The 15,757-nt window shown below is 38.5% G+C and overlaps 3 protein-coding genes across 3 annotated transcripts; all 3 read right to left on the bottom strand.

Annotated features, from left to right (window-relative positions):
* Positions 1-10,060: 10,060 nt before the first annotated feature.
* LOC145996709 (uncharacterized) lies at positions 10,061-11,068 on the bottom strand. The gene has a single exon (XM_083133229.1). The coding sequence runs from the start codon at positions 11,066-11,068 to the stop codon at positions 10,061-10,063; it is 1,008 nt and encodes a 335-aa protein (XP_082989355.1).
* Positions 11,069-11,347: 279 nt separating this feature from the next.
* Positions 11,348-12,385, bottom strand: LOC145996708 (uncharacterized). Its single transcript, XM_083133228.1, has one exon. The coding sequence runs from the start codon at positions 12,383-12,385 to the stop codon at positions 11,348-11,350; it is 1,038 nt and encodes a 345-aa protein (XP_082989354.1).
* A 1,294-nt stretch (positions 12,386-13,679) lies between these two features.
* On the bottom strand, positions 13,680-15,116 carry LOC145996707 (uncharacterized). The gene has a single exon (XM_083133227.1). It carries the CDS (start codon positions 15,114-15,116, stop codon positions 13,680-13,682), a length of 1,437 nt encoding a protein of 478 aa, XP_082989353.1.
* Positions 15,117-15,757: the final 641 nt, after the last annotated feature.

Here is a 15,757-nt window from a genome sequence, read left to right as displayed (position 1 = left end):
TTTTAACTCAAGTAAGAATATTTTAGTCCTCTGACATTATAGTATTGTTATGTTAGTTATATTTTATATATGGCAAGGAGCTGGGCTTCGTATAATGTGATAGGTGCAAAATAACCTAAGTGCTGACGCACCCGAAATTACGATTTCAATTTCAATTCACATCTCACCCCGGGCTGCAGAATGCAAGGGGTTTGAGCTTTGATTCAAAATCACAGACTATATATGCTGGGTGTTCCAACAAGGCTTCAAATTTTTTGAATTTGGCATTTTCATTTGCCTTAGGCATAACCATATGAACAGGTTTATGGTTGCCACAGTATTTCAGATGCTCAACTAACTTGTTTTCAGCAATTTCTGCATTCTGTTCACAAACACTATTCATCATTTTTCTACCATCAAATACAGTCAAACATCTTCTACACAACTTGTATATTGTATTAGATTTGTCTACTTGTTTTCTGACTAAAGCTTCAAGACTGTGTATCAGAGTGTAATGGTGTGTGCCATCCTCTTCAATTAAGAGCAGATCAATCGGGACAGCAGAATCATCATCAAGTGTACTGATTCTGAGAGGTTCTATCAAGCAATTGCCACGACCAGTAGAACAAATAAATACATTAATAGATAATGGCCTACCATTGATATCCCTGGCCTTTTTTTTCAAATTTATCAATATTCTGAACAGACATTGGATATTTTAAGCCCTCCATTGCTTCATCAAAATCATGTTCATGTTGTTTATAATAACGTATTCTCTCTGGGTTATTTAAAACTGGATACAAAGCAGCTAAAATACACCACAAAAAACATTTCTCATCATTATTTTTTATGTTAACCACGGCTTTTTTGTTTTGATATTGGCAGGTAATGGCAGATATGTAGAACCTTGTAATGGGTTGAATTTAGAAATATTAATATATAACTTGTGTGGAGTTCCACATAAACTCCATCCTGATTCTTTTGCAGCAAATTCAGAATGTTTAATATTCAATTGATCTATCAAACTCCTTATTATATTGTCTAAATTTGTATTTGAATATATAGCTACAGTTTATGTTATGTGGGGTTGTGTAAATTTTGTGCCATTTGATTTCTTATATTGTGTAAACAATTTGAGGGACAGCTTATAAGAGCCATTTTGTGCATTTAGAATAGCCTGCACATCAGAATTTATACTGTTCAAAAAATTCTTAATGTCACATTTTTGCTCTGATACAAAACAGTAATCACTAAGTTGGCCATTAAAACTGCTATGAATGGGTGCATAGCATGGCTGTTTTGCTGGTCTAGCATTAACAGGTGTTTCAAGTTTCCTTTTCAGACCAGATGTAGATGGCTGTGATGAAGTAGAAGGCTGTACATAACAAGTACACTTATGCCTATTGTAATATGCTTTGCTTAATATTTTATAGCATTTTGGGCATATTTTAGTAGGCTTTCTGCATTTCTTAGGATCACAATTATGCCTGTGCCTAGCCCAATTAGAACTAGATATATTTTTATTACACTGATTGCAATATTTTAAGTTTGGCATTTTTATTGCTTATTTATATAAAATTTCTTGGTCCAAAAAACAGAACTATGGATAGTATGCCAAAACAATTATAACAGCAGTTAGTGGCTGAGCTGGTGCTTTTATACCCAGACAACAGCAATAACTAGGCTCTGGTGATCCCCAATATAGAGTAGTTTTGCTCTATTATGCTGTTGTATAACACACTTTACCAGGTATCAAACCCGGGAGCTATCAGCTGGATATCAGCTAAATACAGTCAAAGTTGGACTTTAAATCTGCAGTGAATCTTCTCAAAGTCTCACGTGTGGGGATATTATTCTGCCACATGTATTTCAATCTCACACACTCTACCAGGTATCAAACCCGGGAGCCTCTTGATTACAAGGCAATAATACCAACACTTTGCCATCAGGGAGGCCCACACACTCTACCAGGTATCAAACCCGGGAGCTCTTGATTACAAGGCAGCAATACTAACACTTCACCATCGGGGAGGCCTCAAACCCGGGAGCTTTTGATTACAAGGCATATAAGCCATGGGGCTAGGCCCACACTCTACCGAGTATCAGACCCGGGAGCCTCTTGATTACAAGGCATATAAGCCATGGGGCTAGGCCCACACTCTACCGAGTATCAGACCCGGGAGCTATCAGCTGGATATCAGCTAATACAGTCAAAGTCCAATTTTGGATCTGCAGTGAATATTCTCAAAGTCTCACGTGTGTATATATTATTTCAGAGCATAGACTTCTGGAATTGGAGTCAGGTCTGCATGAGAGCATGCAAAGGGGTAATGTCCTTTTAGTAAGAATTTTCCCTATTACACAGAAATATCAATTAAAGTTTCATGCCCTTCCAGTGAATTGGAGTCAGTAGCATGTGTCAGGCCTGCATGCTATCATGCAAAGGGGTAATGTTCTTTTAGTAAGAATTTTCCCTAGAATTACACAGAAATATCAATAATGCCCTTCCAGTTAAGTGACTTATTGAGCCATAACTTTGTGGTATTGTTAACTCTGCAACAATTAAAGTTAGGTGAAAACAAATGTCACAGTTGTTTTCCTGGTAAAATTCTAGCCCATTTTGATATGTCGCACAACCCCCTTCCCATTTAAAATTTTGAAGTTGAATTCAAGATGGCGGACATCAAGATGGCCGCCGACCGTGTGGGTGGCGTCAATGTGGTTCCCCTTTGGCCTGATAACGATTGGTCATCACCATTTCCATGTTGCGCGCTGCAGTGGCCTTGTACTGGGGGTGTTAAGTGACTTATTGAGCCACCCTGTATATGTAAAATATGATCACTCGTTGTCTAGAGCTATTAATTTTTATAATCCTGGTTTGACTACATAGTGTTTCTGGACTCTTCTGATCAACCTTTGATGTTAGTCCTACGCTGAAGTAGACGAGTGCCAGAAGTATTTGCAGAACTCCCTGAAAAAGTTGCATCACTTATCAATATTTAACACGAAACGCGGGATTTATCTTTTGAATTTCTGTCAAGACACAGGAACTTGGTTTTCAAGCTAACTCCTTGACTTTTATAAAACGGGATAAATAGTGTTTTTTGTGTAATATCGACGGGACAACTGGGACACGCCTATGAAACGGGACTGTCCCGGTCAAAACGAGACGAATGGTCACCCTATCTTAAAGAAATAATTTTATTTCGAGCAAAGTGAGACAAAAATTATGTGAATCACGTTATTCATTTCATTTTCATTTCTTGTGCGGCGGGGGCGAGTAAAGATTGTTGCAGTCAATAAATGATTGTTCCGCCGGTAAAAGAGGTTGCCGCCACCAGTTTGTACTTCAGTTATGAGTTATCGTCATTTTTTCCTTTTGCTCAGTGCTGCTGAGGGCCTTCATCATTTGGAATTCCAGTGCAAATTACTTGGTTAGGAGAATGAAGTTTCCCGCAGACGGGGAAGGGGCATTTTGCCACATTTTACAACTATGCCAGAGTGCTAACAATTTTCATGTCATTCTTGATTGAGACAGTAGTGTGTGCGAATGCGTAGAATCGGAATTATATGAAGAAATTAAATATCTAGGGAACGAAGGACATTTCGTAAATTTGAATCGGGATTCCGAAAGGCTAGAAGAAAAGGAAAAAAGATATATGTTTTAAAAAGTCAGAAGGGTGTCTTCAAAAAACTGTTACTACCTTTAATAACGTTTCAGGCTTCGCCACGACTGATAAATTAAAATAATGGCGATGCACTTCAAACCATGGTTGATTTGATTCATTTGTTTTTTTTAAATTTTACTTCGCGTTTTGTGCCTCTTGGCTAATTTGCGAAGATAGGGATGAGGGATAGAATTATGAAATTGATGAATGGACATTTACAAACAACCATGCCCGAGCGGGATTCGACCGCGGGATCCTTGGCGTCGCAGCGCGATGTGCTATTCACTTTTTTTTTTTAAGGAATACCCCTAATCGGCAGTATCCCCCGTCATTCACACATTTTTCACAATCTTTTACACATGTCAAGTTTCACTGTATTCACATTGGTTCTCATTATTCGGACAAACACAAACATCCAAGCCCGAGCGGGCTTCGAACCCGGGACCCCTAGCATTGCAGCGCGATGAGATAACCACCTTTATTATTATTTTTTTGAAGGAATATCCCTAAGCGGTAGTTTTCGCTCTTTCTCACTTTTATTCACTGTGTTTCATTTCTCATTTTAGCTCAATTTTCATTTCTTATCATCTGGACGGACACAAATACCCATGCCTTACCCGGGACTCGAACCAGGAAACCCTGGTGTTGCAGCGCGCTCTACTAACCACTCGGCCACGGAGGTCAACCCACTCGGCCACAGGGTCCGGCACTTGAAACCATGATATGGTCGAAGTATTACTTTCAATTGATTGATTGATTTGGTGTTTTAAGTTCATTTTATGCACTGTAAGGCTAATCGGGACAGGACCTACAGTTTAAAGTGGGATCCGAACCACTATGTGCCTCCACCGGGTATCGAACCCCGAACCCCTTGATTACAAGGCGACGTTACCATTGCGCCATCGGGGATGCCTCTTTCAAGTAAATCTGAAGAATTTATTGGTATGGTTGTTATTCTGATTTAATGATACACGATGTAGAAAAAACACACACTGTACTCGTTATTTCAACAAGCGAAAATGATATATTTTTTTTAAAAAAAATAGTTTTTTGAGAACTGAATTTGAAAATTCAGGCGCCAGTTGAAAATGCCTACATTTTACATTCCCAATTTCGCCTTCAAATAAACACTCAACGAATCTGTTAACAATTGCATAGGAAAGGCAACCTTACTTTCGAGTAAAAGATTCCGAAGAACTTTGCGGTGGCGGAAACGCATCACCCATCCCATCTCTTCACCCCACCCCTAACAGCGGTGCTTGGAAGGGAACCATCGAAAAAGAAAGCCCTTGCCATTGGTAACAGCCTTGCTGGGATACAAGAGATCTGACCAATAAGGACGTTTGAAACCCACGTGACTGTCACCGAAAGAGCTCTCCCCCAATTTGTGCTGGAAACAGCAAAAGAAGACGGCCGCGCCATCTATTAGCCACCGATGGAAATGCAATTTCAAAGCGCAGCGAGGTTTAAATGTAGGATAAGCTTCTATACCCTAACTATTCTTGATACCAGATACTATTTAGATGGATGATAACCAGACCTCTTAAGTAACAATGAAAATCCCTAAAATTATCCATGTTTACTGGAGTTCTTTCTATTGGAATATGTTTTCTTTAAAACCAAGCACGTTCATGGGCATTATTTCTTTTGGGTTATTTTATTATCGAGTTTGGTTTCGAATTAAAGAGAACATCAAAACAAAACGAATGCAAAAAACCGCATCTTTCTACGTTGCTTGGTTCTCGAGATAAAGGCTTTTTAATAATTTTAATAATTTACAAACATTCGGAGAGAAAAATCAAAAAGGGGTAGAGGGGAGGGGGGAATCCATTCATATACTGGTTTTCATGCTATGAATGGGAAAGAGTAATAATCCGTTTCATGTCTACACATCCCCCCAATGCTCAAATTTATCTTTTGATCTCTTTGCACGTCATACGGACAATACTCCATTTCCTGTTACGAGTATTGATTAGAATATATGAGTTACTGGCGCATGCCACAAAGTTGGTTGACCTTCTCAGTAAAGCCTGAATCACACGGAACTGGATATCCAGTAGGAATGTTCTAGTTGACGCTGGACTGGCTACCCATTTGCTAGTTTTCGCCTCACACGGTACTTGTTACACCGTACTTGTCGATAGTCTTTCGTTCCCATAATGGCAGCCGCGCGAGATGTAAACACCGTATCACTTCACATTTTTAAAACACGATAATTATTCAACCGAGAGGAATTACGCTACGTATGAAATGGTTTTAGGTATAGAAGCATGGCGCTGATTAAATGTATACTTTACAACGTTTACTATACACGTATGGAATAATATTTTAACTTTTTCAATTGTAAACACCGTACACTCACCATAGACGGTGTAACTCGACATGCCTTTCGTGCTGTATGCACTCGGAAACCACAGACAAAAACTACTTTGCAAACTCACAGATTATCTTCACATGGCCAAACTTTGCTCTGATTGGCTGTTGCACAGAATCTAGTCGAAGAAAGTTAGTAGCACTTAGAACATGTCCTATTCCTCAAAACCAGTCAAGCAGTCAGCCAGGCGGCCATGATTACTACCTAGAAAGTCAGTTCAGCGCCAACTAGGGCATTCCTACTAGAAATCTAGTTCCGTGTGATAGGGGCTTAAGGGAATGTATTGACGTTAGAAGCTTGCTTAATATTGTGCAATCGTATGTTTTCAACCCTTTCCTTCATTATGTCATTGCTAACCAATGGGTAAGCTTTTTTAAACGGGAAAAAACCCGTTTTTTTATTGCATCCTTAAAGTATAAAGGTGATCACATGTGAGTACTCGGTTATTTAATTTTAGTAGGCACACTAGTGAACAGATACGCTTGCTATTCCCGATTAAAATTATCCGATGTGACATCTGGTGGGATTTTCCGGAACTGCTCTAAGTAGGATACTGTCGTGTGTTGAAGTAGTCGAAAACATGGAATAGCTACGAAAGAGTAATGTGTACTGTTCAGTTTTAGGCTGTACATCCTTTTATGGAACAGAACGTGTGAAACGTTTTCACCATTTTCCACCCCAAGGAATCAAGAAAGTAGAATTTTTAAATAAATCGGGTAAAACCGAATTTATTGATCGAAGATTGGCATGGGAGATAAAACTGAAATGTGGCAAGAAAGTTACAAAGAATGCACGAGTCTACTCAATTCATTCTTCGAAAGAAGATTATATATTACCTGGTAAGTAAAGTTTTCAATTGAACTTCATACATAAAACTTCTTTTTTTGCATCGAAATGTCATAAAGTGTCTCGCCAAATGCATTCACATGAATATTGTATTAGAACAAACGCAAGTCGTCTAAAATAAGATAAGATAAGATTTATTTCCATCCACTTGATCATATGAGTACAAATAGCACTATGATATGAGATAGGTCAATTACATGAATAATTTTGAGTACAAAGGAATTAACACATACTTAAGCATATTAAAAAGTATAAAGAGTATAAAATAAAATTACATGTATGATTTTGAGTACAAAGGAATTAACACATACTTATGCATATTAAAAAGTATAAGAGAGTATGGAATAACATAGAAAATAGAAGAAAAATCAAAGGTTATGACTATTAGTGAACATAAAAATACAAGAAAAGTCAAAGGTTATGTCTATTAATGAAAAATATGATCTAAGTACTCCTCTGTGCTATAAAACAAATACTTCATAAGCAAGCTTTTTACTGTTATTTTAAATTTGGTTGGATTATGATTCTTGAATTCCTCTGGCAGCTTGTTATAGAGTTTTACACCTTGAAATCCTAGACCACTATGTGTTTTGGATGTGCGGACAGTAGAAAGGTGGAGGGAGTTATGCATACGAGTGCTGTACTTGTGTATGTCCAGATTTTTTGAGAAGATTTTAGAATTTGTATGAATAAAGTACAAGGTTTCTAATATGTACAAACATGGAAGAGGTAATATTTGAAATTCATTGAAAATTTGTTTTGTTGGGTTTGAGAGGGATACATTCTTCATAATTTTTAATATGCGTTTTTGCCAAATAAAAATTTTCTGCATTTTGGGTGTAAATAAAAAGATATAAATAGTTTGAGAATGAATTAATGTCTTAAATGTAGTCGGAATGAAAAAGAGCCATATTAATGTTTGTCTTTCATTTAGTATGATGTTCTTTTTCAGTGTAAATAACCTTGTCATGAAAGTATACTGTATTATTAATAAACCAACCTATCTCTTTGGAGGAGTGGTGAACCCAGACTAATGAAAGTCGAGGCATAATTGTGTGTTTATCGTAACTAACCAACAGATAGAAAAGCCACTAAAACAACAAAATTAAAAAAAAAATTTAATGTATAGGTACTAATCTGATATCCCCCGGACAGATTTCTTCATTTTTACAGAAGAAACTACTTACAGTAATAAGTTTCTGTAGCATTGTTTTAACATCTGGGAGGTGTTTTGTGTGATGTGGGAATGTTTCATAGCGGAAATTCAACCATTGACGCATAGCCCTACGAACCATATCCGGTAAGGTTAGGTTAGGTAGGGTCACGTATAGGTTACAATAGTTCAAAAATTGGTTAAAAAAATATGCGTAACACCACACATCATTCTCGCATAGCCCCACGAACCATTGACACATAGCCCCACAAACCATTTGCGGAAACGTACGTTTTTCAGTTACAAAAACACTTTTTTAAAAAAAAAATTCAATTACTTTCATCAAAAAAAGGTGAATGCACCTTCAAGAATGTTCCCCGAAGCAGATGGGTAATTACGCATGTCAAATATTCACAAAACGAAAAAGTTATAGGTGTCCGGGGACTATCAGATTTTTATCAATGTATATTCATTACAGCGCTCTTAAAAAAATATTTCATAATTGAATGCAGCACTTCTTATTATTGGATAATGGGAGCGAATTGACAATATAGAGAAAGTCTCAAATTTTGTTAATTTTCGGTATACTAACTAATTTTGGCCTCCTAATCACGAATCTGTTGTAAAAAACCGGGGCTCATGTCTGGAAATTTGAAAAAAGCAGATTGAATTTATATATGTGTGTGTGTGTGTGTGTGTGCATATATGCGTAGTTTTACAAACGAAATGTTATAACTATGCTTGCCTAACCTAACCTTCCGTGAATGGTTTGTGGGTCAATGATCACTTTCAATAAGGAATTCCTAGTTTTGTAGCACATAACCGACGAACAATGTTTCACGGAACACGCCATTTTTCCTGAAATCAGCGGTGGAGTATATACGTAGTTTTACGAACGAAATATTATAACTATGCTTGCCTAACCTAACTAAACCTAACCTTACCTGAAATGGTTATCCGTGAATGATTTGTGGGCCAATAATCACTTTCAATAAGCAATTCCTAGTTATGTAGCACACATTCAATAAGCAATTCCTAGTTTCGTAGCATGTAACTGACAAACAATGTTTCATCACTACGGAACACGCCATATGGAGAATTATCGCGGTAAATAACGTTATTTTACAACTTCTACACGTAAATGTACAATTTTAACATGTGACCCCCACATCGTAACTCCAGATACGTCACCAGGAGTGCATTAGAAGTAGGAAGTGAATTACAGACTTTCTCTATATTGTCAATTCTTACCAGACATTGCTCGAAATATGAGCATGAAATATATATTATTTTGTAACTTTTAACAATAATTTTATCTCTCAGGTATCCCAGCTAGTAGATGCGGGCTTAAAAAAAATGCTGTACCAAGCCAGAATCTTCCGAAATCACCAGGTCATGGAATGATTAGTAAAAGGCAAGGACGGTAAAGCTGTCAAGAGACTTGACATGGCCAGCAAGCAAAACTGTACACATTCACAAGCACCGGAAGCAGAAGTATCTGAAGCTGGCAGAGAGGCAGCAGATGGTTTGTTGTTATTAATGCAATGTGAGCCTGCAAATGAACATCCACAATCGGAAACTGATGAACTACCAAACCCCGTGTGTTGGATCGAGAAATAAAAGACTCGCTGCTAATATCCTTTTGACTATATTCTCAAGAACATGTACAGAACACAGTAAAAAACATGACAATCTTCATACTTTTTCTGCGCGGGATCACAGTAATATAACACAGCATAGAACAAACAAAATACTGCACAGGCTATTGCCCGGAAAACAGAGTAAACAATATTGCCAGGTGCCAACTCACGTAATATCTAACATCCTCCCACCTGAGTTGGCATATCAAACAATAATAGTTTCTTAGGTAATTTTATCTCTCTCCCACTACGTGTGGTACAAGGTTTGGTTTCAGTGGGAGGGAGAATGTCTTTCTGATGTTTCTTTTTGGTTTGTGGTTTAGGTAATGAACTCTTCATTGCTTCACCCTCCACTGCAGTCACCTCCAATGGATACAATCTCTGGACAGGACGAAGTAGTTCACCATGGCAAGTTTTCAGACGTCACTTGATCCTTACCTGGAAGAATCTCAGTTACACAACCCAATGGCCAATTATATCTTTTCATATTGTCAAAACCAATCAACACAATATCTCCTACCCTAACAGACCCACATGCTCTGTTTATGGCCTTTTGCGTTAACTGTCCAAGATACTCATTCCTGAAACGATGCCTGATATCTTGTCTCAACTTCTGACAGTAACGGAGACGATTGTTGAGCATTGAAGAATCCACATGGTCACAATCAGGTACACCCGTCTCCCTGATTTCTTGTAAAACCATAGCAGGTGTTAGAGGAACTAATTCTGTCTCACTTTCATACATGTAGGTAAGTGGACGTGAATTAATTATGGCTTCACAGTCACAGAGGATTGTTGTCATTTCTTCGTAGTACAAAACTGATTTTCCGAGTGTTCTTTTCAACAGACCCTTCAGGACACGAACCAATCTCTCCCAGAAACCACCCCACCAGGCTGCACTGGGTGGAATGAACTTCCACTGGATTCGCTGAGCTGTGGAATATTCTTCAACTTTCTTCCAATCGAGTGTCATAAATGCATTCTCAGTTCCTCTGAAATTGGTACCATTATCACTGTAGATTACAGAGGGTCTGCCTCTCCTTGACACGAATCGTCTAAAAGCCTGGATAAAAATCCCAGTTGATAGAGAAGTAACTAACTCTAAGTGAATGGCTCTATATACTGCACATGTAAAAAGGCATATCCATGCCTTTTTGCCATCTTTAAGATAAACAGGTCCTGCAAAGTCCACACCTGTTACTTCAAATACATTAGCATCTCTAACTCGATCAGCTGGCAATGGTGCTGGAAGAGCTTGGATTGGTTTGGCTGCGAGTCTCCTGCAAGTAACACATTTCGAGAGCACTGAACGTACAGCTCTTCTACCACGAAGGATCCAGAAGTTCTCTCTTAAAATACTTAGTAATATGTTTACACCTGCATGACATGCTTTCTTGTGCCAATACATTATCAGCAATTTAACGACTGGATGTTGTGCTGGAAGAACTATGGGAAGCCTGAAATTTTCAGTATCTTCTCTGGCAATAATTTTGGTTTTCAAATGAATAATCTTGTCCTTGCCTTCATATGTGCACAAAGAGGAAAGGGATTTGTCCTCATTTCCTCGGAATGCTTCTTGTTGTATTAGTCTTAATACTGCATTTTCTGCTTCCTGAAGTTCGCGAACACCAAGATCTCCAGATCTATGATTCTTCAAATTTCTACTATTATACAAAAATCTTTTGATTTATCCAATGAGTCTAATCACTTGGTTATAGTTAGAGAAATATCTGTAATACCATCTAGACTCAGCATCTTGAGCTTTCATACTAAGCATCGTTGATGAAGGTAGCACGTTCCTTCTTTCTCTGTCAATTTCCTCCTTGTTGATAAGAAACTCCATCGGTGGCCACTCACACGGATCTCCTTTCAACCAATGAGGTCCCTCCCACCATAAGGATCTCAACAACTGCCTTGCATCACAACCTCTTGAAGGAAAATCAGCTGGATTCATTTCACTGGGTACATATTTCCATGCACTGGGATCAGACAGTTTTCTAATTTCTTTAACTCTGTTCCCAACAAATACTCCCCAAACTCCTTCTCGTCGAATCCAAGTCAGCACCGTAGAAGAATCAGTCCAAAAGATAATGGAGTTATCTTTTAAATTCAAATGTTCTCGAATCCTGGTTGCTAGCCTTGCTCCCACCATTGCGGCAAGCAATTCTAGCCGAGGAATTGTACTATTCTTTGGAGCCACTCGTGCCTTTGCCTCAATCAATTGTACGCTAACACCTCTCCTTGTGTCAACCCTCATGAAAACTGCTGATGCATATGCCACTTTGCTAGCATCACAGAACACGTGAATGCTCATAGAGTTAAGTTCATTGGATTCATAATCCCAGCCCATGAAACTTCTGGGTACCCTTACCTCTTTCAACATCGGCAATTCTCGTACCCAGTTTAAGAACTGTGTTCTTATTTCTTCACTAACTTGCTCATCCCATCCGAGCCCCTCTGCCCAAGTCTGCTGAAGTAACAATTTTGGTAGAAGAGTCACGGGATAAGTAAAACCTATAGGATCAAATATACGGTGTGCTACAGATAATATCACACGTTTCGAAACTGTCTTGAGCTCAACATCTTCAATGTCAAAATTAACTGTAAATGTATCGGCTTGAGGATTCCAACTGAGTCCTAACACTGAAGTAGGGCTAATGTCCTCATCAACCCTTTGAGGGACTGAATACTCCCACCCTCTAAGGTCAAAACCTGCTTCAGCCATAACTGCACACGATTCTCTTATAAATTTATGGAGATTTTGTGATTGTCTACACTGGTGGCACAATTGTCCACATAAAAGGAACCTCGTAATTTTAAAATAGTATCTTCTGTATAAGCTAAGTCTTCCTTCCCTAAATGACAACTCTGCAATGCTTGATCCAAATGATGTTCAATAACAGCACCCAACAGAAATGGAATGCTCGTAACACCAAACACTACACGAGTATGTCTGAATTCTTGAACCGTTCCAGTATTAATATCGTGCCACCAGAGAAATCTCAGGTAGTCTCTATCTTTTGGGTGTGCAGCAATTTGTAAAAAAGCTCGTTTAATATCTGCTATAACTCCAATTTTTCCTTTCCGAAAATGTAGTAAAATATCAGCAATAAGAGCAATCAAGTTGGGTCCAGGTTCTAAACATTGGTTCAAAGACGGTTGTCCTTTTACTTTAGCAGAAGCGTCAAACACTGGTCTAATTTTTGTCGTGTTACTGCTCTCTTTCACTACATGTCGATGGGGTAAGTAATGGCCAAAATTCTCTGTTTCATCCTCTGGAACCACCTCAATGACTCCCTTGGACAACCATTCTTGTAGCACTTCATCGTAACTCTGCAACAGATGTTCTTGTTACAACTTCTGTGTAGTTGACCAAAGTCGTTTCTCTGCTAGATCTTTATTGGTGGGGAGAGGCGAACAATCTTCCTTCCATGGTAACTGTACTTCATATCTTCCTTCAGCATTGAATGTCAGTGCCTGTAAAAATTGTTCTTTGACAGCCCGTGTGTGTTCTTCCGCAGACTTCTTGGCAATGGGATCCTTGATTCCTATGGTATCCAGTTCCCACAGATCAGCTACGGCTTCACCAACATATAAATTCGATACCAACAAAGCTGTATCTGATTTTCTGTGTTCACCTGGAACTTTACCCATAAGTGTCCATCCCAGCTGAGTTTCCACAGCCACTAAACCACACTTTAATTTCACAACATGGCCAGTCAGTAATTTACCACAAACATCCGCACCAATAAGAATTTCAACTGGACCTTTCATCTTACCAGTATCTGTTAACCTTATTTGACTTTTGTTCAGCTCATTTAACCAAACACCTGGTGTTACATAAGGAATCTCACCACATATTGTATCTTGATCAAGAACATCAAATGTGCACGAATATTCTCTCTCAATGCTACATACCTTAACATTATAAACATTATGATTACAAGGACTAGACATGGTACCACCAAATAGCGAATGTATCAAACTTTGTTTGCCAATGGAGTTATAACCCATATCTGTTACAAGAGATTTGGATATATATACGATTTTTGTGAACCTGTGTCAATAAGAACTCTCACATTCCTGCTCCTATTGTAGTTACCTTTCAAATCTACTACCAATGTCTGCATGAATACATGCGGATTTTCAAGTTGGTTTATCAGTGTATTGTTTACCTCAGCATTTGATTCTTTGCCTTCAGAATAATGGCCAGAATCATTATCTTTGTCTGAAATATTAGGACACATCAATACAACATGCTTTTTCTTGCAAACAATACATTTCAAATTGGCCTTGCACTTCTTCGAAAAATGACCAAATTTTAAACATGCAAAACAATGCTTTTTATCTTTTAGAACCTTCTGTCTTTCAGAGAGAGACATTTTCTGGGCTTTAAAGCAATCATATGAACTGTGCTTACCACCACAGAACACACAACTTTTCTCCCTACCACCACTGACACTCAACAAATCTGTCGCACTGGGGACAATAGGCTGATGCGGTGGAGAACACCTTTTCTTTCGAACTTTCACTGCTGCACCATCCAATTCAAACCCAGCTGCTGCAAGGTTGATTCGTTCTTCTCCTTCCACTTCAGCTCGCAGGAATGACATCAAGGACTGCATTCTTCCGGTCGGTGTTGTCTCATTATTTTCCTCAGCAGCAGACAATGTTCTTCTCTGCCACACACGCATCAAATCCTCTGGGAGACTGGACTCCACCAATGGAAACAGCATTGCTGCATATTTGTCGCTGGTAACACCCATCGATTCTAATGCTCGAAGTTGGGACTCCAGTGTGTCATACAAAGTGCTCAAACAAATTTTTTCTTGACGGTTCAACACCTTTTGTAACACCAATTTTAGCAGTTCACGCACGTACACTTCCACGAGCATATCATCGTGACCAAAACGTGATTTCATGGACTGCACAACTTTCGGGTAATTTTCTTTTGTTGGTGGAAAACTGTTCACAAGCTGGCGCGCACGAGAACCTTCAATTGTCGCTTGTATCAAATACTGAAACTTGTCCTCTGCAGGAATTGTATCATCTTCATCGATCTTCTTGAATTGTCCACAAAAATGTAACCACTCTTTCAAGTCCCCTCCAAACTTCTTCAGTTCGATTTTAGGTAACTTGAATCTTCGATTCTTTACTTCCAAAAACGACTCGCCTTGACAGCAGTTTCCTTCCGACAACTTCAAAAAGTTCGACACTTCAATACGTTGCTTGTTGAACAAACACTGATAATCATCCGACACTGACTGTTCTTTCCCTAACTCACTTTCACTAGCACCCGATTCCAACATCAAATCAAAAACAGATATGTCAGCTGCATGCAGATCACTTGCCTTATTTTCAAGCAACTGGATATTTGCTTGAATAACATTCCTGTCCGGAGTTTGCATCGCTAACTCATTTGCAATCTTCTCCGAAACACGTGTAAAAGCTGACATAGGGCCGTATTCATAGTTAAATCTCAAGACACTGTGTAAGATATTCTTAGCCAAGACGATCTTGGGAAGGTAATCTCGTCTTGAGACAGTGTCGTTTCATAGTCGTATCTTGAGAAACTCTTGGCTAAGAGCCTCTCTTCCCAAGGAAAGAAACTTTCTCTTCGCCAAGACGACGATCCTGAGATACGATTGCCTGAAGTGATACCAACTTAAAAGAACTGCAAGAGAAATTGTCAAAAGAAACAACAAAACACATTTTGAAATACATTAATAAATTACGTGAAGTTATGAACATAGTCGAAAAAGTACATTTATTTCGATAAGTGATGATTTTGTTACAGAAGATGAATTACTTTCCTGGCTTTGTATGTTTTTCTTGGGTTAGCGATAGGGTTGTATGTTGGTAGTAAAACAAAAGAAAATCACGCAGCGGTGTGCAGTCAAGACGTAAATTCACAGCAGCCGCTGTGCTGTAGCTTCATGTTTTGTTGTTCATATACGTTGATGAAAGAGAAACAAGAACAACAAAATAATTATCTACTCACAGATTAAAACTTATAGATACTCGAGTTTGGATTCAAATTAAAAATTAACCAGTAATTAGTCTACATAGTAACGAGTTACATCAAAACTCAGAGTAC

The sequence above is a fragment of the Lepisma saccharinum genome, chromosome 13, assembly GCF_977018435.1.
Source record: "Lepisma saccharinum chromosome 13, izLepSacc3.1, whole genome shotgun sequence".
In the NCBI taxonomy this organism is placed as follows: domain Eukaryota; kingdom Metazoa; phylum Arthropoda; class Insecta; order Zygentoma; family Lepismatidae; genus Lepisma; species Lepisma saccharinum.
Note: the sequence above shows the minus strand (reverse complement) of the source record. Positions and strands in the feature narration are given on the sequence as shown.